The sequence below is a fragment of the Manis pentadactyla genome, chromosome 12 (assembly GCF_030020395.1).
Source record: "Manis pentadactyla isolate mManPen7 chromosome 12, mManPen7.hap1, whole genome shotgun sequence".
Classification (NCBI taxonomy): Eukaryota; Metazoa; Chordata; class Mammalia; order Pholidota; family Manidae; genus Manis; species Manis pentadactyla.
The window spans coordinates 55,754,064-55,777,694 of NC_080030.1; the positions used below are offsets into that span (position 1 = coordinate 55,754,064).

The 23,631-nt window shown below is 38.4% G+C and overlaps 1 protein-coding gene across 3 annotated transcripts in view; it reads right to left on the reverse strand.

The window, feature by feature from the left end:
* Nucleotides 1–1,679: 1,679 nt before the first annotated feature.
* The window catches only part of MYB (MYB proto-oncogene, transcription factor), a 32,890-nt gene continuing 10,938 nt past the window's right edge, over nt 1,680–23,631 (reverse strand). For 2 of the 3 annotated variants that reach the window (XM_036903727.2, XM_036903728.2), the window contains exons 7-16: nt 22,711–22,791; nt 22,157–22,261; nt 20,611–20,865; nt 19,350–19,712; nt 17,774–17,916; nt 16,663–16,777; nt 16,447–16,572; nt 15,470–15,580; nt 13,723–13,830; nt 1,680–2,981 (exon numbers count right to left, since the gene is read on the reverse strand). In XM_036903727.2, coding sequence (XP_036759622.2) covers nt 2,865–2,981; nt 13,723–13,830; nt 15,470–15,580; nt 16,447–16,572; nt 16,663–16,777; nt 17,774–17,916; nt 19,350–19,712; nt 20,611–20,865; nt 22,157–22,261; nt 22,711–22,791 — 1,524 coding nt within the window. In that variant the 3' untranslated portion in view covers nt 1,680–2,864. The remainder of the gene's footprint in view (nt 2,982–13,722; nt 13,831–15,469; nt 15,581–16,446; nt 16,573–16,662; nt 16,778–17,773; nt 17,917–19,349; nt 19,713–20,610; nt 20,866–22,156; nt 22,262–22,710; nt 22,792–23,631) is intronic. The other variant, XM_036903729.2, reaches the window with a different exon arrangement.

Consider the following 23,631-nt stretch of genomic DNA (forward strand, 5'->3'; position numbering starts at 1 on the left):
GCTGAGAGAGATTAAGTAAAACTCGTTAAAGTTACAGAGCTGGTGAAGGGGAATCTGAATTCAAACCAAGAATAGCCGGGCCCCAGAGCTGGTTTTCTTTCAATAAAGCACTGTGGCAAGCAGGGGAAGTCCATTATTACATCTAAAGTCCCTTCCAGTTGTAATATTTTATAATTTCTAAAGAGGCAAAGAAGTTCTTCCCTGCACATCTTTCTCATCTTGAACTGTCAGTGTGATTAGCTGCTGGGAGATAAATCAGAGTCTTCTCAGCATCTCTCCTGTGCCCTGGATGCGCACATGTGGACATAAGTTTTATACATAAGAACTCAAGAGGATAACCTTTCCTTCAAGTAGTCAGTAATATTGTTTCCATTTGTTTTACTGAGTCTGTGTAGAGGAGGATGATTAAACAAAAATGACCAGGACAAGCTTCTGAAATGCGTGTTAATGAGTGTGAGTATTTGTACATAAAACCTAGACCTACACTGCTTTTCATTAGTTCAGGTTTTCAGTTTCTAGTTATTAGGCTACATACTTGTTGGAAAAGTAAATGCTTATTTCAGTTCTAAATAATGCTGAGTTCAATCTTGCCATTAATTTATTTTAATAGTAATAATACAACCCCTAAGTTTAACTTTGCAGTCAGCAATGCAAAGTTATCGGCCAAATGAACATTTGATACACTACATTTAATCATGTAAGCATATGTAATAACAAACATTTGTATAGTGTGTTACTTAACAAGACTTCATTGTAGGAATGAACTCATTTTACAAGATGGAGAAACAAGGCTCAGAAAGGTCAGTGACTTGTCCAAGTTCAAACTGCTGGTAAGGGGTAGTAGAGTCAGCATCTGGGAACATCCAAGAATGCATGAATATAAAAAGCTTTCTAACACTGGGATGACGTGTTAGCCTATCAGAAAAACAATCAAAGAATACTAAACAGTCTTAAAAACTAGTGATTAGGGGTAATAAATCCTTGGCTCTAAGAACACTAAATGTATTATGTGACAGTCCAATATTTTAGTTGGAAAAAAGTGACTAGAGGAAACTATAAGGCGTCTATGTGAAGGAATATTGTAGGCCAGTGAAAAGAACACTGAGCTGAGAGATGGAAGCCAGGTGGAGGTTCATCTGTAAAACAGGGAGTTGGACTGAACTGATGACTTGGCTGGAAGTCACCATTCTTGCTGCAACTGAAAGATGCCCTCGGCCCTAGGAGGCTGACTGGCTGCCTTACATCCCAGGTAAGGTCCCCCTGCCCTTTAGCTTCCAGTCAGTTCTGCAATAAAGACTGGTGGCAGAGATGGGAGAGATAGGGGAAGCAAAGCCGGGGACCACTTTGGTTCTCTCCCTGTGAGGTCCCCAAAGGTCTCTGCTCCTCCCCAGGGCTTCTGCTTTAGAGGGCCCCCCGCCACGGCCTGGCGAAGGGTCCTTCGGCCTGCTCTTGGATGCACGTGCCCCCCACCCAATGTGGTTCTCCCGCCCCCTGCTCACATCCATGGGATCAGGACCCTTGTGAACGGGCTCTCCTCACATTACCCCAGTTTGAATGCTGCTGGAACCCTGACTGATACGTTCTGGAAGATTCCTCGCAGCTGTCATTCTGCATCTGATGTTCACTCCATTTTCTTAAATGTGTAACTATTGTAACAATCACAAGAAAGAAGCCAAAAGTAAGTAAAATAAGGGCACAGCTTTATTTCACTACAAGGCAGTAAGTACTCTGTCACATCAAAAGTTCAGTGCTGGCCATCTTGCACCAAATGTTCTTAAGGCAGCAACTGGCTCTCGACCCCAGCCGCAGACACAGGCTCTGTGCGGCAGTTGTGAGGTCAGACACTTAGCATCCATGGGGGATGCTGGTCACACACATAACCCCTGAATTAAAGAACGGTCAGGCTGAACTCAAAACAAAACAAAGGACAAAAACGACATAGATCTCCCAAAAAAGAAGTGCAATGCATGCTCTTAGAAACCAACAAAAAAAAGAAAAAGGAAAAAACCACAATAACAAATGCAAAATCTCCCAAACAACTTTTCCAATGTATTACAAAAGGAAAAATAAAAGTATATATATATATATGTATACATATATAAAAAATAAAAAAGTTTTGAAATACTAGTGCATAGTCAATTACCTAACACCAAGTTTCTTTTCTTTCCGTTCAAAGCTCTACTGCCCCTCTGATACTAGCAGCATGTCTACAGGCTAAGACCATAGCAGCAAAACACATTTTCTCATTTGGCATTTACAAAATTAAATTACTGAATAAAAATATAATTTTTTAATAAAACTATTTCATACAGTAATAATCTTTAAAGCAAGCTAACAAAAACCTCATAAAATGGTTCAGTACAATAAATGTACCTCCAATGTGACTAACCATAAATGAGCATTTACAATCTCGATGAATTATCCCATGGTATTCAGCCAACATTTATAGTAATGCATTGTGTTTAGTGATTGAGAAAAGTGAAATATCGGAGTACCTTCTTTTTGTGTAAAATTTCAAAAACCTCATCACAGGTAAAAATACTGGTCCATTGGATACTCTAAAATACAGATAAATCATTTTATGCTTAAAAAAATCTGTATTAAGATATTAACAACTGACTACAATTCATTACCTAATAATTTAGGTAAGACTGTTATTTATTTATTTAAAAAAAAAAACCCTTTAGTTGGGTGAAATCCGGTAAGATTTCATCCACCTAAATGCACTTGGTGCTGCTCTCAACTGTTGTACCACAACAAAAATAGGCTCTTCTCCCATTCATGAAAAGTTTCATGTAGAGGAACGATATATCCCAAGACAACTTGAAGTGTTCTGAAAACCATAATGCTTGTCCGGAAGCGTCTCACATGACCAGGGTCCGGGCTGAGAAGGCGTTCCCATATTTACGAGCCTGCCCGGAGGCCGTCACCTGATCTTCTGTCTTCCCGCAGGACGCAGCTTCCCAGGCGCCGCTACAAGGCTAGTGGGGGAAAGGAGGGCAACGCGGTGAGACAGGAAGGCCCTACCTTAGCCCACAAGGGAATTCCCAGTCCCAGCGGAGCCAGCACAGGGCATTCTGCCCTCCAGACAGCAAGTGCTAGATACCAGGGAGCCTTTGGCAGAGAAAATCTTGGCTGTCCGACATCTAGGAATCCCACATTCTTAAGAAATGCATCAACTATCAAGGACTGTTTAATCGCTAAGGGAGAAAACCCACTCAAAATAGGGTCAATAGTATCACACGGCCGCCTTCTTATACTTGAGTATCTGTTGTTTTATAGGCGATGTTACAGAGTTGGAACCAGGAACGAGCATAATTCCCCAGATACCTAAGGTGAGCTCTGGGCATTTACCCATCAGGCAAACTGGTGAGTGCTTGAATCCTCTGAGAGAAGTTCCCGGAGGTGCTGGAATGGATCAACACAAACAGAGTGTATCTTTTAAAATATCAGTTAAACATCTATTAATTTAGAAATACCGGTTTGCCAGGATAGCTCACTTTTTAAAGACACACAGGAAGGCACAAGATGGAACTAGTATCTTATGGGTGGCACCCACATCAGGCCAGGGTTTGGCACTTCACACATATGGTGGTTCACACAGCACGGCCACCCTGCTGTTGAGCTGTGAGGGAGGTTCCTGCTCTCTTTAGCTGGGCAGGAAATGGAGTCTAAGAGAGTGAAGAAAACTTGCCTAAGGCCACTTTGAACCCAGGTCTGTCTTCTGCACAGCCCGGGCTCCTGCCTTCCCTCCATGTTGCTTCAAACTAGAATATATACTATGTGTGTGTTCTCCGAAGGATTTCAGGTGCTAACAAAATAAATACAAGAAAACAGGGTTGAAACAGTGGATAAGGCAGGGGTCACAGAGAAATATGGGAAAAATAAAATGAAAATGGGGTGAGATTTGTATATAAAACACTTGCCTTGAAGCACAAGGCAGCAGCTAGATATAAACTCCAGGCTTGGCCCTGAGCTTTCTAGCAGCCAATGCAAACCGGGAAATAGAAACATAAGCAGATAGAAGAGTTGGTGTCCATAAGCTCAAAACTAAACCGGTGGTTTAGAAAAAGCACAACTATTTCTGGCATTGACATCTAAGGGGATTTTCTCCATGGGGCAAAAAGAGAATAAGAAAATAAAGGCCTCTGCTCTCTAGAGCCTCAAGTGTCCTTCAGGAGACATAGTGAGTACCCGTGCCACAGGGGGAATGACCACAGCAGTGTGAAAGGTTTGTGGTGCCGTACTCGGGTGAGCGGGGATGGATCACAAGCAACTGTCAAGGTGATGCTCCAGAGAAAGGGCAAGAAGAGGCAGGATTGAGGTAGACAGGTGAGAAAGAAGGAGTACAGCCTTCTGATAGACAGGTGGAGAAAGCCTGAAAGCATGCGGAAGCTGCAGTTTGTACACCGCTTGTGGGAGGGACTGCGGGGGAGAGAGGACGAGATACTGTAGATTACATGACAAGATTTAACACGTGCTATGTGCCACCTGTGCTTTCAAGTGTTTTACACATATCATCTCATTTAATTCTTACTCAGAACACCTTTGGCATAGGTACAGTTCATTGCACCTGTTAACAGGCCAGACAATGTTTTTAAAAGAATTTAGGCAACATCATCAAGGTTGCCCAGCTAAGAGGTGATGAAGCAAGAATGTGAATCCAGGCCCTGGTGAGTGTAAGATGCTGCCTCGGTTAGTTCTTATCAGCAGACAATTGTGGGGTCAGGTCAGCAGGGCCTGGGAATGCACGAAGCAGCATATAGATGGGGTGTCGACGTCATCAGACTTTTTAGCAAAGAGGTATAATTCTGAATCAACTTGATATTTGTGTGGTGATGGGGTTTCCTTGCCTAGTGGCTGGAGCAAAGTTTCCATAGCACACAAACTAGATTCCCTGGCTTCTGCCCCATCTGTTGTGTGCTCTCATCACCAACGTAAAAGGCACTGTCCTAGTCAACACCTGTTCACCCTGAGGGTTCAGAGGCGCCTACGTAACTTGAAATACTACATAGCAAGATAGATTATTGTAACCTTTTCCTGAAACTGTGTATCACAAAGATGACAGGACACAGATGAAGGTGTCCGGGGCTGACTTCTGCCACTGAGTCACATTTAATGTTTTCCTAAACAGAATCACCAGTATATATAGCATTCTTTGAAAGAGTTCCAAATGAATGGTGTTTCCCCAGGTTCAAGTAAGTGGATCAAATACACATATTTCTCTGGTGTTCACCTATCTGCGCATACAGACTCCATGTTTTAGTTCAGTGGGTTTAATTTTTCAGAGCAGTGCTGAAGCACAAAACTGACACAAGAAGCCTAGCTAAAGAAAAATGAAAGTCAATGTTATCGTTTCAATCACTGAGCTTGCGTTTGTAGTCAAGCAATTTGACATATAATAACCACCATCTGAGAATGAATAGGTAAAAATGGTGGATGCCTACCGTGAAGTACCAGGCAGGGCTTAGAATCAGTGGAGAACCCAGAACAAAGGGCATCGATCTTAAAAAAACCAGTGACCAAAGAAGCAGCTGAATCAAATATCTTAATATACCAATATTTCCCAAGTAAATCTAAACCAATATAAAGATACACACAAAAAAACAAAGATACATATTTTGAAAGAATACATACAAATGAATGGAGGGGAAAAGGGAAGGAAGACTAGACTGGAAAAAGAAGTGAAGAGGAGGGAAGAATGCTCCTGTTTTTCTTTGGTTAGGAATTCTTCTACTTGCTGTGCTGGAATTACTATAGAATTTATTTTCTAAATGTGTCAATTAAATGTATTAAAATACTATGTTAAAACTACCTGATGCTCACGTTTACTATGCCTTTTCATAAAAGCCAAGTTCTGCTCCTTGGCAATGTAGAACTGAAGTTAATTCAGAATTCCCCAAATCTGTTCAAATACTAAGTAGCATCAGCTCACTGTATTTTCAACTTGACATCTGACTGCATTCCTGTTGGTTTTCTCCACATGGCTCATCACTTTATCCACCAATGGCTCTTGCTCCAGGACTAGATATTTAAAACAAGATCAGTACAAAGAGAGCACCATATATTTTTTTATCAGTATTTTTGTTAGGAATGCTAGGTAGAAAGATAGACATGAGCAGCCGGAAAAGGGGAGGATAAGGCTCAAACTAGAAGCTGCCCATATAAGGTTCAAAGACAAAGCCTCCCAAACTCTGCCCATGTGGCGGGGGGAGACGGGGGGTTCCCATGTGGAGACCGCACAGGCTTTGCAGGGAGATTACTTCCTCCCCAACCAGATCCCAATGGTCGGAAATCAAGAACTTCCCAGATCACACCACAGCCTGGGGAAAGGACAGGCTCACCAAGAGGGCTTGACTAGATAGAAACACCTGCAAATCAGATAACCCCACCTTGTCAAAGAGGTGCCTCCTAACCAGAACGCAATATGTAAACCTCCGGCCTAACGGATTGGGGCCTTTGTCTACCTTGACTCTGGCCAGCTCCTGCCTTGAAAGTGGATTCAAATAACACTTTCCTTCTGCTTCGCTATTGTGTCTCTGCCTTTCAATTATTTGTTGCAGGGATAAGGACTGAGGAGAACCAACTCAACCTGTAACAGGTTGAGAAAACTTCTCCTGGGTCAGAATGCAAAATTACCAAGAAACAAATCAAATTGACTGAAATGTCCAAACTCCAGAAGTGGGGACATTTCAGGGGTATATAAGTCCTGAAGTTCAAATTCTAGGGAGGGCAAGACAACTGGGAACACCTGAATCTCCCAGTGTAGACAAACACGAGGACACAGTAACCACCGTGTGCCAGAAACACATGTGAAGAGCAAAAAGGCCAGCGTGAGTGGTGAGTGGGCAGCTCCTTTTCTGCACTGTGAGAGCACAAGGAAAGGAAGCGCTTCTTAAAACAGTGAATGAAGAAACCGGTCAGAGACGACACATAACTTCGGCATGAAAGGAAAGGAAGGACTGGTCTAGCCCTTGGGTAAGACAAGAAATGTTCAGGACCAGCTGAAATGGCAGCAGCCTCTTGCTCTTTCCTTCTCCCTCCTTACCTTGAAGTCCTGGGCCCTAGGCCAACCTTTCAAGCAGACAGAGTAGCTTTGACAAAGGAAGATTAAATGTCTTTGTGCTGGAAGAATATTCTTGAATACTCTCATATATATCTTTGTGCATCCTCCTTATCCCTCTCCTGAAATTATAGTTTCATTTACACCAAAGAATTGCTAAGAATGACAGATTTCTGCACATGAATTCTTATTCAATTACTAACCCACAGCAGTAATGCAGACATGTCACTCCACCCTCATTTCCCCATTAGTAATCCTACTGCACCTCCTCCTCCTCTTGCCTGTGGGTCATTTTGCTCAGGCTGTAATGTGCCTTTATTGCCCCTGGGCACCAGTGAACTGTAAACAGACTGTCAAAGCTTTAACTGGGATATCCTGCTAAAGCACTTTAAATAAATACTCAGATCCTTTGTAGAAAACAGAAGAAATAAAATGAGACAAGACCATGTCCAAGGGTGGTTTTCTGTCAAAATTAGATTATCTTCACATTTTCATTTAGAATACGAGTTGTTTTTCCATTGTGCTGGATAACTACTACTATTGCTATATTCATACAGCAACTTCACACAATAGCTTCTCATCTCAAAAGCCTTGGCAAAGGGATGTGCTTTACAACTTGCAGACCTAATAAGGAATTTGCCTAAATCATAAAAGAAGATTTTGCAAAAACAAAGCAACTGGTGAGATGGCATTGCTTTTCTTTTGTTTTCTTTTTAAATAATAAGCATATATGAATGGTGTCCAAAAGAGTAAGAATAAGAATTATCTGATTATCCCTTTTAACCATCTGAAGAAAGTACTCTGGACTAAAATTCTAAAAGTCAAAATTCTTTCCCCAAGGGGCATCTTTTTAAAATATATCAGTTATAAGAGATAAAATGGAGAAGTCTTTAGGTGTAAGATTTGAAAGTCAGGGATGAACCTGAAGGTCAGGCTAACAGTTACCAAACTTTTCTCACACGGAACTGCCTCCCTGTGTCTGCACAAAACAAATGCCCCCAACTTCAGAGTTGTTAACTTAGACAGGAGCCTTAAAAGTCAGGGAATTAAAGGTCCTGGTGGTGACTGGAAGTTACTCCGTCTACCAGTGCCTTCCTTGGTCACCAAACCTAAGTTAACCATTGTAATGTGGAGGGATATCCCCAAATTTGGAGTTTGTCCCAGATGTCTCTAGGGGTCTCTTCATCGTACACGTTTATAGGCTTTACAAGCAGTTTATATCACACAGCCTAGGGTGTCACAGTTTTGGGAAGAATAGCTCTTTCCTAAGTTACATGTTAGTCCCAGACTATTAAGATTGAGACAAGCACCAAATTGCCCTAAAGCAATTCTGTCTTGCTGGCTCGAGGATGATTCAGTATCACAGTGTTTATCAAACCAAACCAAACAAAAAATCCACAGTGGGGCAAGACACTCTGAATTTGAGCTGGACATACCTTCCCTCTCATTTAGACTTTCTCAGTTCAATCCAGAAGCTGTACACGGCAAACTTAACTTATACCATATTTTGAAAGCAGGTCACTGAAATGCTGACAGTTATGTGAATTACTGCCAGGGCAAGTGGAAAAAAAGTGACCCAAAGGGAGGACCAAATGAGTACAGAGGTATCCAGGGTTGCAGGTCAACACCACACTATGCTAAGAAATGCCCGGAAAGATCTATGTCACATGCAGACTGTTTCCGTGTCTGTTGACATGCCAACACAAGCAGCACAAAAATAGAGAAAACTAGTCAATCATTTCTTTCATCTGACTACCTTTATTTCAGGAATCGGTTGAATCAGCTATCTCTTTGGTTGACCCACTGACACAGTTCTGCAAGTGTGGAACAGGGAATGAGAAAGCATGCTAGAGGAAATAATACCACAGTGCAAGAAGACTTGGCTGTTGGTGAGGCCTCCCTGCCTGTGTTTGTAAGGACAGAGGCTGTGCACAGCCTTTGCCTAATAATAGATACCATCAGTGTACCCTGTGCATATACTGCCATTTTGAAAGCAATATTATTCCCATTTGACCTTCCTAGCAACCCTGTATGAGGAGTGGAGGATATACTATGGTATAGACAAGAGTATTTTGATCTGAAGAGGTTAATGAATTAAAGACATGCAATCAGAAGATGGTAGAGTTGACACCAGAAACTAGGTTCCTGTGGCCTGCATGCTAGCTTATTGCACTCCTCAGCAATGCTGATCATGCAAAACGGGTTTGCCCTATTTTGAAAAATTTAAAAACAATCCATATAAAGATAAGGGCAATCCAAAACACATGGAACTGAAAAACATTGAGTTCTAACTGCTTGCAAGAATATTTTAAGATTCTTTGATGCTGTGCAAATGTGTTCAAATAATAGTGGCTTGAGAAATTTACTTAAACTCACTGTTTTAAAAAAGTAGGCCTTGACAAGCCAAGTCAGGAAATTAAAATTTAAGGCTGTCATTCTGTGGTTACAAAAAAAGAGGAAAGTGAGTGAGTAAGAAACATATGAACACATCTTTTATATGTGGGTTTTAAATAGGAATAAAAGGAAATTATAATTTAAGAGAAAAATACAGAAGTTCAGAAGGCTTATGACTTAAGTACAGTTTCAGATCTACCAATGAAAATGTCTACATTAAGAAATGGTTACTGGTATAATTGTTTATTTTAAAGTGTAAAGCAAATTGAAAGCATATTGTGGAAAACCTGCAGCTCTTTTCTCCTTGCTGAGGATGGAGCTGTGTGTGTGTGAGTGTGTGTGAGTGTGACTGCGTGGGTGCACAAGTGGGAGTGCGCCTGCCTCAGACTCTGCCAGCATGACTTTCTAACAGTGTTCCACAGTGAATCTGCCTTTTCTGCCCCAAACTCCAAGCTTGCTAGTCAAATGTTTATTTCCCCAGCTGTGGACATATTATAAGCTTGAAGACTCTATCCTCTATTTCTACACAATATGGGAAAAATGGTACAGTGATTCAGCATGAAAATCTCATGTGTTCTCAGCAAAAAGATACAAATATCAAAAATATCTGTGATAATGTTTGTTGTAAGATTCCTGTTTGCTTTTATAATTTAAAATGAAAGCACCTCAAAAAAAAAAAAGAGAGAGAGAGAGAGAGAAAGAAAGAAAGAAAGAGAGAAAAAGAAAGAAGCAAAAACAATTACAAAATGCAGCTGCCACAAATTTCTTCTGGGAAAAGATTAAGCATAAATAATTTGAAAAACAAATATTACTTGTGCCTGATGGCTATTAGCTCCTATTTAAGCTTTATAGTTTATGGACCAGTGGATATATGGAGAGTTCTGAGTTATTAAAAATCATTGTTTCTCACTGACAACCCACATAACAAATGGACAAACTTAGCACCCTGATTTTGGTCTCTATGTCCCACTTAAAGGATCAGAGCACCTTGGAGAAATGGCTGATTCCAGGAAGAGAGAAAGGAAATGTAGCTATTAAATTAAAATAATTTAAATTAAATAAAATTGAAAATTCTGTCCCTCAGGAGCACTAGCCACATTCTAAGGGCTCAGTTTGACCAGTGGCTATCACGTAGGGCAGCAGCACATTGGACAGTTCCATCACTGTAGAAGGTCTACTGGACAGCAGTGGCCTAGAGATTAAAAGGGATTTAAGGGACTTAACCAAATGCAATATGTGAAACTTTGATAAAACAAGTAATAAAAAGAAATTTTTTTGGATTAATGGAGAAATTCCAATATAGCATGAGACTTAGAATATGAAAGAATTCTTGTTAATAATAATGTGTGGATAAAATATTAGGTTATACGTGAAAATGTCCTTTGGAAGTACATAAGAATAAAATAATATAAAAATATTTAGATTGTTTGGAATTTTAAAATGTTTTGTAAAAATAGATGATATAAATATGGCAAAATGTTAATACTGTGAAATCAAAACACTGAATATTTTCTATACTTCCATGTATACTTGAAATTTATAATAAAATGTTAAACTCACAGCTTCTTGAATTTCTAATTTTAAAATACCAAATGTAATGTATACATATTTATGTAAAAGCATGTGCATTTATAAGTACATTAGAAACTGAACCATAAAGGCCCAATATATGGGTCTCAAGGTAAGTGTTCTGTCCAAAGTATTATTGCCATAATTAAGCGGGAACAAGAGAGAATTTCAGTTACTATAGTCTTCAATAAACTGTTCTTGTACCTAAGTAAAGTTATTTAGACAATTAGGTAGATAGACAATCACACTATAAAATGGCAAATATTTTCTATTTTAGAAGTATCAGAATTCCTAGGATCATATTTAGTTGTTTTAGTTAAAAGCAGTATGATAAAAATATCTAGATTGTTTGGCTAAAATCCCATTAAATATTTCATTTATTTTAAATACAAATTACAAAAGTTACAGGTTATATAAAGAATTCAAATTTAATAGTCAGGTCATTTAACAAATACGCAATATGTTCCAGAATACCATCCATGAAGAATCTGCCTAATTAGGTTAAACTGAACTATCAACGGAAATACATGATGAAGCATTATGTTTTATACTAAGTTACCAAATTGCATAAAAACTTACATAAATATAATTGAATCAGGATTATATAAATTATAGGCAATGTATATTTAAACATTTATAATCAGTAGAAATCACATATTTCTATTGTATCAGAAGCTAGATCTCCAGGATGCAAAATAAAGGAGATATAGGGTGTGTACTATTCATTCATTTAATAAGTGTTTCTTAAAATGAATTAGGTATCGATTACAGCAGGTTATTAAAATATATTTGAGCAGTGCAGATAGAAGCACTGACTCTAATTATTCAGATTAGTGTAATAGACAAATACCACCTTCACCATATGACATACATAAATGGCTTAATCTCAGAATACAGATGTTAGAATCTGTAGAGTGCCAAATATGACTTGTTGTTATGCTAGAAAATATGAATTAATAAAATAGAGCTACTACTTAGTTTTGAGTTTCAAAGATAACTAGTATTTCTGTTAAGAAACAAGTACTTTGATAAAGTTCCATACTGATCATTTTTTAAAAAGTGCAACTTTAAAGTAAAAGCTTGGACAACCTACTGACAACTTGACAATTTTATATCAGTACCATGTTCAGGACTAATTTTGGTTTGGCTGAACACTATTTGGTTTGGCCAAAAGGTTTTAGGATTCAATTTTAGGAAAATAACCAAGGGTTTTCAATTTATATAATGATAACTGTCCCCAAATATATACCCATTTGCTCTTCAAAATTTAGAATGCTCTTTTTCTATTACTATAAATATAGGTTGGGTCCCAGGTGAGGTTACAAAATATATGTAAGGCTTAATCTAGTTTAATGTTTTAATAGCACTAGTCAAATTCTGGGGTATGGAAACCAAGGGCCAAGTAATTCAGGATGGAAGAAGGACAGAAAAATAAAGATGGCATTGCCCTTCTAGGGCCAGGATAAGTGCTACGTAAAATTCTGAAATAGCTGACCTTTCCTTGACATTCTAACCCACTTTCTGCGTCCCTCTTAGCCTTGGTGGAGCAGGTTCTCCTTCTCAAATCTCACTTCTTTGTGATGTTCTGAATCTCCTCCAGGTGTGGCCGACCCAGGCCTGACTCAGGCACAACCCGAGTCCCCACTGCCTCTCCCTATCCTCCACTCCAGTCAGTAGTTACCTTTCACCAAAGCAACTGGATCAGCTAGAGGCCACAGGGACAGCAATGTGACTAACTAAGAAACAAAATGTGCCAACAGCCTTTCCAGCTGTATTTGTATTACTTCAAAAATAATGCTCAATATCACATATACCTAAAATGGGAAAGTTTTAAGAGTCTCACGATTTGGAGAGAGATGGCCTACCACGATGATGGGAAAGCCCTTTAAAGAAAAGGGCAAGCTCTCAAAGCACAGCACCCTGTTACAGTGCCTTTAACTCCCATACAAACAGGACTTTCTACGTCTGAGTGCAGGTTCTCTACCTGCTCCAGGGCTTATGAAGATTCCCTCAGCGCAGCTCAGGGGGATGCAGGTGGCTGGGTATTTAATGTTGGAAACTCCTTTAAATACTTTAGGGGAGTAAATTTGCATCCTTTTTTGCATTTGGCTCAGGATTAATTTGGAATTTGTTATATTTCATCAGCATACACTTACTGCAGTTACAAGGAAAATCTCTTTTGATATTAAAACTCAGCAGCAGATGGTCAATTATAGATGAGCCACACAACATTGACAGTTGACTTTCTTTTTTCTTATAGTCAAATAATATATTGTAATTATTTCCTTGCTGTCTAACTTCAAACTTCATTTAAAAATCTCAACAGTGTCTCAATTTTGATGGCTTCATGATACAGCATTAAAAAATAAAAATTTGGAATGCAAAGTAAACTACACCAGTAAACTTTTTATGGAATATTTACAAGCAGAAGAGAGATTGACACATGTAATATAATCTTAGTCTCAGCCACAGTAGGAAATGTTTCACTTCATCATGCTTTGGGAATCTACTGTAATAAAAATGTCCAGCATGTGTCATGAGTGGCAACCAGGAACAAGGAATTTTAGGAGTTATTTTAGACATCAAGAGTTGTTTAAAAGCATCACTCCACTATGTCTAAAACATTAAAAACAAAAACAAGATGATAGTTTTCCAGTGAATGACTTTTAAGATAGCAATGTTGAGATAATATTTACCTGCAAGGGGCTTGCCAAGGACCTGCTTTTAGGTACTGTAAATGCTTTGAGAACATTGTCTTCATCTTCTGATACTGGCGTCATTAAAACGGAACTTGTAAGAATATTCTAAAGGGAAAGAGAGTAATTTGAAATTTAAATGAGATTGGATAATATGACAGCTGACAATCCTGATCCTTCAGAGAGTAGATTATTATGAAGTGATACACATTAGCAGGAAAAAATGCAGCTATCTGCCAGGATTTCTCTTCTCAATGAGCTAAAAGGAGAACTCGGCTATATACTAACCCTAATCCTTCTCACTGTGGTAAATGCCACTAAAACAAAGAGCTTCTGGGTCCCACATAGGTTTAGGTTTCAGAGAGGCACTCAAAAATCATCTGCTAAAGAAATTAATAAATACATGCTTTTAAAAATGAGAGATTTCGGTGAAATAGGTGAAAGACCTATTCAGTGGTGCAGAAGTATATTAGAGCTACAAATCAATGGCATTAAACTATGATGGTTAAAAGTACAGAATTTAGAAGTAGACTTTCTGAGTTCTAACCCAGAACTATCACTTATTAGCACAGTTTCCCAGTTGGTCTAATGCAAATGATGTTACTGACCCTGCAGGGTTTTTTAAAATATTAAATGAGTAAAAGCATCTAAAGCTCCTAGAATAGTACTTAGCACTCAGTACGTACTAAATAAATATTAACAATTGTTATTAGTTTGGCTCTCCATAAAGGACAACCATTCACATCCTACAAACTTTAGAAATGGTAGTAACTAAACACTAAAAAGAAATGAGCTTATCAAGCCATGAAAAGACACAGAAGAAATATAAATGCATATTATAAAGTGAAAGAAGCCAGTTTGTAAAGGCTACAGTACTGTATGACATTCTGGAAAAGGCAAAGCTGTAGAGACAGTAAAAAGTTCATTGGTTGCTAGGGATTTGGGGGGAGGGAGAGAGGAATAGGGGAAGCACAAAGAATCTTTAGGGCAGTGAAACTATTCTGTATGATACTCTAATGGTGGCGAAGTGTCATAAATTTGTCCAAACTAATAGAATGTACATCTTTAAGAGTGAACCTTAATATAAACTATGGACTTTGGGTGATAATGACCTGTCAGTTTAAGTTCATCAGTTGTAACAAATGCACCACTCCAGATGGGGATGTTGATGGAGAGGGAGGCTACGCACGTGTGGGGACGGAGTTGTATGGGAAACCTCTCTATCTCCTCTCTGCTTTGCTGTGAACCCAAAACTGCTCTAGAAAATAAAATCTATTAAAAAAATGGTGGTAACCAGGGCAATGAAATATTGGGTTCAATAAAGTGTGTCTGCTAGATACACCATGGTTAGCGCTATGCTTGATGCTACAGAAAACCAAACAGGAGTCAATTTAACAAGGAGGAAACATTACATATAGAAGACAAGTATATTAAAAGAAAATTTAAAAAAATTAACATTCCATTTTCATGAAAATATGTATAGTGTGCAGCAGATTTTTTAGGTGGCAAGACTCTCAAATGCTAAGAAAATAATGAACAAAATCTGCAGTGCAACAGAATCTATTTCCAATACATAAACAAAGCCTCAACTTTATATCCCACATCAATGATCATAAGGAAATAATCATGCAACAGAGAATATTCAGAAATATGATGCATTAAACAGTGCCAAAACCGCATCAGCCTCCCATGCCACACACAGGGTTCTGTGAGGTGCCAACATCTCATAACAGGGGCGTGTACTCACGGGCACATCTGCCACCGGCGAAGCCTGTGTGAACAGCTGAGTGTTCAGACTCTCCCCTTCCCAGTGGTTAGAGCAGAAGAAGTTTCCTGCTTTATCAGTTGGAGATTCCACCTACAAGCAAACAGGAAGTGCTTTGATGTTTCTAGAACTACAACTTCCCATGAAACACTTAGCCTCAAGAGTAAGTTTCTGTAAGATGAATAAGGTTTGAGGATCTGATGTATAACGTGGTAACTACTGTATAAATGAAACTTGCTAAGACAGTCGAACTTAAATGGTCTCACCAAAAAAAGAAAACAACAACAAAAAATGAACGACTCTGTGAGGTAATGTATTAATGAACTCAGTGGGGGAGAATCCTTTCATAGTGTATATGTACAGCAAATCCCCCCATGTTATATATTTTAAACATCTAATAGTTTTGTCAATTATATCTCAATAAAACTGAAAAAAAAAAAAGGTAAATTTTTGGCCAGTCTCTTAAACCCTAAACCTTATATGAAAATAAATTCAGGAGTCACTGGATCTAACCTGTTGGAAATGTTCTTGCTGTGAAGCTAAAACTTTGATCCTTGCACATTAGGTTCCCTTTCATATTATTAATTAAAGATACTGTTATTTTAATTGAAATTTCAATTCTCCATGACATCAGAAAATTAATTACTTATGTATCACTCATCTACCTATCTACATATGAGTGATTAAAAAAGTACAGTAAAAGCTGCTTCCTTCTCCTTCCTTTAACCTCTGTAGCATGTTTTCTGTTTAAGCATGAAGTAGATAGAAGTGGGTAGGCTTCCCAAGTGACAGGTCATATGCCGACAGTCTGGCAGTACCTCTTAACTGCATCTTGTATGAACATCTTCTATGAAAAGCGGTGTTGTTACAGAGGGACGATGCCACACATATCTAGCTGCCCATGAGGAACAAAGAGAGCCAGATTCACAGCTTGTTCTTCCAAAGGATCTTGTGTTTACCTCTTGTTTGATCTTCTTCAGTAAAGGTGGTCCATTTTCTTGAAATTCGGCAACAATTCCAGATTCATCAGATTCCTGTTTGATCACATCCTGCAGGTCCTCTACGAGATGAGATGGTGTTTGAGGCTGAAGGCAAGAGTGAGTATGTTGCATCAGAGGAATATTTTTGTTTGTATTCATAAGCCAACTACATCCAAGAATTTTGCTAAAACTTACTAGCATCTTCAGGGGACCATATTTAATTTCTTGAGCTGCGAGTGCATGTTTGAATGGTGTAGGAGTTCTCGGAGAACTTTCTAGGATAGACCTTTTGATCGCTGGAGTTCTAAAACTTTAAAAAGAAAACAAGTGTTCGTTCAATATAAAAGAACATATGTTCCTTATATTGCTCTATTAAATTTGATATTTTTTGCTGAATACAATAAACTGTAACTGATGTGGAATTGGGTATGCTGATTAATCATCTATGTATTGTTAAGAAGAAGATGCTATGCATATCAATCACATACTTTCAAATATTTCAAAGGTATTATTCCCCTGAGACTAAGAGCATTAAAATATTTTTCATTTTCCTTTAATCCTTCTGAAAACACAGTGTCTCTAGGTCTTTCTAATGATCATAAGCATCATGAAGATCTGATGCATTTACAAATGAATTTTATCTATTCATTAAAATAGGGCCCTCAATAGAAAACATATGTTAACCGTTTAAAATGTACCTATTGTACTTGGAAATAAGATTGCATTTCTTTTAAAGGCTTATTATAATCACATCGATGTTCTCTGTCATTTCTTTGAAGTGATTAAGACTTTAGTGAATATAAATGACTGCTTAATCATTCCTTGGTTTCTAATCTTTTAATATTCCTGGGGATGTCAGTAGAGGTCCTGTCTTTAGATAAATTTCAAGAAGAAAAAATTAGAGAAAAAAAATATGAACTAGGTAAAGGATCATATTCATTCTTATTCTGAAGTTTATAAGCAGAGAGGAAAGGAGGTTGAAAATCTTATTTCCAGTGAAGAAGAAAAGGCCTTATTGAACAAAGAGAAAAACTGAGTTGAAGAGTCATATGACAACTACCTCTGCACATAAAGGACATTTTGAAGTGAACTATAGAAGGTAATTGAGTTTACCCTCCTGCCTGTAGATAGTTATAACATGCCCAGGACAGACATAGCCCATGTGGGAATACACATGGTTATGTACATACAAGTGAATCCATAAAGATACACACATACAAAAGGATCAGACATGTGGAGACTATATTCCATTAATTAAATATAAGTAAATAAGAGAAAACATTTTATTTCTGAACCAAGGACTTACGTAGCATTTTCCTTTTGAGTTTTCACAGTTTGGTCTCTATGAAATGGTGTTGTAACAGTCAATTTGTGACCATTGAGAGGGGTGGAAGTTAAAGAAGGCATTTCCAAGTCTAAGTTTTCATGGTTACTGGAAGTATTTAAGAACTAAATATGGGAGGAAAGAAAAAAAAATTGCATATTAAACAGTGATTCTTTATTCAGGCCAATTAAAAAATCTCACCTTGATAACAAACAAGTATGTTTTACTGACCCACTATATAAAATAAAGATGTTAACAAGCATGTAGTGTTAGGGCATTATTTTATTTCAGTTGAGCACCTAAGATTTGGAGGGTGATTTCTAAGAAATAAAATTTAGGGTCAATGTCAAGAAATTTGCAAAATCCTAAGAAAATATTCTCAATAAATGACACTTGCCATAACAGAGAATGAGTGTGAAAGTGATTTTTTGGAAAGTAATTATTTTTCTTTCATACTTTGCTTTCTCTTCTTAATGATCTATCAACCATTAATATAGGTTTGTTGGGAGAATAATAGGTGTTCCTACGATTCCAAGGTAAAATAAGTTTGTAAAATAAGTTTGTGAAACACACATGTCATAATTTCCATGCAAATTCACAATGCATATCAGTCTGAGAGGTCCTGCAGTAAATAAACCAATTTTTAACTTTGTTTGATTCAGTGTTTCCCAAACTTATGTATTTAGACCTTTTTCTGGAACATCTACTAAAGTCATGCAGAACTAATATTCTCCAGAACACAATTTGGAAAAGACAAGATAATGTATTTGGTGGGTGTGCCATTTGTTCAGACTTAAAGATGTTCTTAAGACAAATTCAACAGACATAATTAGGAAACATTTTAAAGTGCCAAATTACCTAACTTCAATACTTTCAATAATTAAGAAACACAAGTCTCTGATAAGAATTATCATTTCTGTGCCTTGAAAATACTATATGAAACAAGAGTATTCATTGGCAAAAACTGTGCTAATAAAATATTATGGCACAACTCAAAAAAACATATGATCCAATGTTGATAAATTGATATTAAAACATAAGTTGTTTTCTTTAAGCACTTGTTCCTTAATCTTCTTCCAAAACATTGCCACTTAAAAATGGATTGCAACCTTAAATAATTTCTAGTTGCAACCCAAATGCTCTCTGAACATAGGCTGGTTCCCTCCTCCCCTGGGTCAGTGAATCACTCAATAATAAGTGAACAAAGAGGCAGAAAATCTGTTAAAAGGTTTTAAAGAGAGGGAAGGGATGGGAAGAAAGGAAGGACTAGAAATGTTAAACTCTAGTGTTGAAGGAAATTAAAGCACATCCCATACAACTAACCATCTTTCAAATCACCAAAAAATAAGAGAGAATTAGGACAAAATCATTAGCCTACAGACAAACCTCAACTTTGGGAGGCAGTATGACTTAGCAAGAGCTAGATGCAATCAATGACAGAACGAAATCAGCAAGGGCAACAGTAATTAGTCATTTGTTCCCAAGGATTAGTTTCTAGATTATTAAGGCTCAGTGTCTGTTGAGAAGTAGTAATAGCTGTGCAGAAATTGTGCACTACCTGTGAAGGGGAGAAGGGTAGGCTTTTGACAGGGGAACGCTTGGGAGTTGAACTGCTCACGTCAGCAACTATGAAGGAGCTAGGGTCTCCAGCGGCTAAGGGGCTGGCCTGGCCCCGCTTTTTCCGAAGGATGACCAGTGGAATTGTGCTGTGCCTTGAAGGAGGTAAGGATGTGAGCAGGTCAAGTGACCCCTCACTCAACTTGTACTTGTTCACCCTCGTGCTAGGCTCTCCTGCAGGTCTAGTCACACTGCCCTCTCTCTGCTGAAGCTCTAGGGCTTTGCCTGCATGATGTTGGCTAGAAGAAAAATCTGCTTCTTCAAAGAATTCAAAACTGCTGAGAGCGCACCATGATGAAGAATCCTGAAACAATGTGGGAGGCGCAGGACTCTGAGACAGTGTGTGCATGATGTGTGCCACCACCTGAAACACAGCACTGAGAGAGAGATGCTGAATGCAAAGAAAACACCTGGCCCGCCTCTTTTACTTCTTGAGAAAGAGCTTTAGGATTCACAGTTGTCTGGGCCACTGCCTGGCAGGTCTACCATGCTACCTCAAGGCAGGTCCTCCATGTGCACTGCAGGGACCTCCTGGTATTCTGGCATTTGCATGCAATCCAAAGCAAAAAGGAAAACCTTTGCTAGAGGGCACATTTTGGCAGTGTTCATCCCCTGTGTGATGGGATATGATGCAATAAATGCTTTTTAACCAAATGGGAAAGAAAGGAAATGAAGTGAGTGTCTGCTTTTGAGGTGCTGAACTCTTGTCTTTTTCACTAAAGATGGCTTTCTCAGTGCACCGACTGGAACTGGTAATCAAAAATCAATACATTGTGGAGAAAGCCAGGCACACCAATGCATCAACTCATTACCACTTCAAATACACCGAAAGATTGCTAATTCTTAATGTGCAATCCAAAAGCAAGACATAATTCTAGAGAAACACAGAGAAGTAAACAAAGTAAAGTTAAAAATAGCTCAAACATTATTTCCACAACCCAAAACTATACTCATATGTCATCAACTTCACTATGTTAAAGAATATGCATTTTGTGGGAAATCTGTGAGAAGCTACCTTTTATTTGGGTAGTCTATGAAATCAGATCTTTAAGAAAACATACACACGAAGACTAAGATCAGACTTTTACCTTTACATTAATGTGTGCTAATAACATGATATTTGCTATGGAAAACGGCAACAGTTTGAGATGTGGGTTTTCTAATTCCCCAAATCATGAACCTGCCTTAACGACTCTACTTACAGAATCTATAAATTGAAGCGTTTCCGCAAATTCTAAGAGGTTCTTAACGTTATCCAGAATGGTGCCTTGGTGGACGATCATGCACCTTGCTGGTGAGGCACTTTCTTCAGGTAGGGAGCCGGGATCCACAGGCAAAGAAGGCGTGGAGTGGTGTTCTTCCAAACAGGAAACAGGTGCGCTGTCTCCATGAGGTCTGGTGTTGTCGGCAAGGGTGGTGCTGTGCCACCCGGGGTAGCTGCATGTGTGGTTCTGTGTCTAAGGAGGGGGTGGGGGAGTAAAGAAAGAGCGGGGAGAAGAAAGGGAGAAGGAACTTAGCAATGAAGTTGCACAAGGTATCAGATGCTGTTGGAGGAAAGATAAAAGCAGTTGCATCATCCAAAACTTGCGCCTATGAAATAGTTGTCAAGATGTTTCCTTTCGTCAATGCAAGACCCTGCTTTTTAATAGTGGTACAGTCTGCAAGCTACACGATTACCCTAATTGTCATCATTTTACTAAAAATGTAAGTAGAGGGACTATCTTACAAAGCACAGCTCTCAGGTGGAATGTCTTACAAATCTACTTGAGCATAATTACCAATAGGACCATAAACGTTTGCTGTGAATTAAGATTTGGCCTATTCTTCTAACCTACAAAAAGGCCAGAAGATTCAAAGGTTAGAGTTATTTTAATCTGCATATACTCTTGTTGCTTCCATCCCTTTTCAGTGGTACAGACTGCACCGACGCAGGGAAGGGCTGCCAAATCAACGTGGTTAGGAAAGCAGAAGAGCAAATTAACAGAAGTCTCCTTTCAGCATGACCATGCAACAGGAGAAATTGCAAAACATTAACTAAAGTTAAAAAGTGGTCGAACTAACATATGCACATGATCATTTTATTATTTAACCCAAAAGAAATTTGCTCCTAAGAATACCTACTGGGTGTCATATCTCTTTCATTCTTTGTTGCTTAACTACATATATTATAAAGTACAAGCTGCTCTCCCAGTTTGCAGCCCAATCACTAAAAAAGAGGTCAAAATTCAGTAATGATCCACACAGCTTTTGTGCATGCAAACAAAACATAGAACAGCTATGTTACTTATGGAGATACTAGATATATATTTTTTACATGTACACACGGAATGTGTATATCACATTTGAAAGTATAAAATATTAAAGTCAAGGTTAAAAAATCATAGGAAAATAAAAAAAATCAAATGAATAGGCACCATATAGATACAGAACTTGGCAAAAATGCAGATTTCATTCATTTATCACTGTTGGTCTTTGAATTGATCTACAATTCTTCTGAAGGAAAAAAAAATAGATGACAACCTTCAATGGATGTTGAATTCCTATTGAAATACGAAAGGACTACTTCCAATTTAGTCAACATACGTTCTGATCCCAACTGTCTTTTACTATAAATAACTTTCAGTGTTTAAATTGTTATAGATTATATAGAGTCTTGAATGGTGTCACATCTAAAAGAGAAGGGACGGCACAGTGGAGCCAGCGGGTAAAGCTGCCACCCCCCATTCAAGCCCCTGGTGCCGTTCTTACTGGCAGCGCCTGCTGTCCTTTGAGCTCATTCTCAGTCGACATCAGGAGCAATTCCAATTCCTTTATCCGCTTTTCTTTCTCAGGGTCTTCATCATTATAGTGTCTCTGAAATCAAAAGTTAAGGGAGAGAAAAAGACAAGGGCCTGGTTGGATGCTGTAAATACAGTGGTGATGGCTTGCAGTCACAAGGGGCCACGTGGCCCGTGAGGCCTCAGCCTGAAACCAACGCAAACCAAATTGTGAATGTTATTCCAGAAGTAAGGGCGTGATGCGAAATCCGAGGCTAGGGTGGGTGCTGACAGAAGAGCTGTTTCAACTGATGACATCAGGGAAAAAGAATTTCTGAGCAAAGTTACTCTCAAACGTGAAGAACGTGAAGACTGGCAGATCCATGGCCCGTTTCCCCACCCACCTTTCCACTATTCCCTTTTCATCTCAGTTCAGGTGATTGGGTGAAAATCAGTGTTTAGATGAAAGAAATAAAGCATGTGTTAAAAACGATGCCTTCAACAGTCAATGACTTTCTTTATGAAATGATCTTAAAATCATCTTACCTGAATGGCTGCAGCAGCTGGCTGAGGGACATTGACTATATTTACATGTAACGCTACAGGATATGGGACATGGCTGGAGACCTAGATCAAAAAGGCAAAACAAAGGCTGAGTCATTCATGGTTACATATGCTTCAAGGGATTTGGCTTCCTAGGGGTTTGCCCTAGAACTGAGAAAAAAAAATCCTTTACTAAAAAAATTCACAAAATTCTAATAAAAAAATACCAAACTCTAATTTGAAATTGTAGCCAGGCCTTTAAAAATGACTAAATACCTATAACAACATAAAGAAACTTAAGGTGCTTGTTGATCCTGACAGGAAATATTCCTTAATTAGAGAAAAACACAATGATAAATATAATCTAACATATATTCATGAATGTATGAAAGAAGATTTGATGGGAATAATGAATGACTCTAGCTGATTAAAATCTTTCTCTTAGAATAATTATGAATTTTAGTAAAGAGCACAGAATCTCTTGTAAGAGTTCAGTCATGTGAGGCCATTCTGGGAAGTCTGTAATCAAATGAATGGAATAGACAGAAACAATAAAAACTACTTATGACTATGTTTTGAATAAAATTTGCATACAAGCCCTGTATTCTTAGGTAAGCTTCACCGGTTAGTATTGTTAGTTTGAAGATTAAAGTTTCTTGATTTGCTTTCTCTGTATTTTTCTTTTCCCTCTCATTATGAATAATTCTTTCCCTAAGTATAAGTATTTGGAAATTAGGAAGGAATCACACTGGTCCACAGGAGGAGAAATGGAGAGAATGGTGTCACAAAACTGCTCCTGACTCAGAGTGAGAAGGTAAACAGTCACTGAGTGGATAAGACATTTCTGCTAAATCACTAACAGAATCAAATTTACAATGTTCTGTTGAATTTCAGAGTGAAACTATCTCCTCTTTAAATGTAATC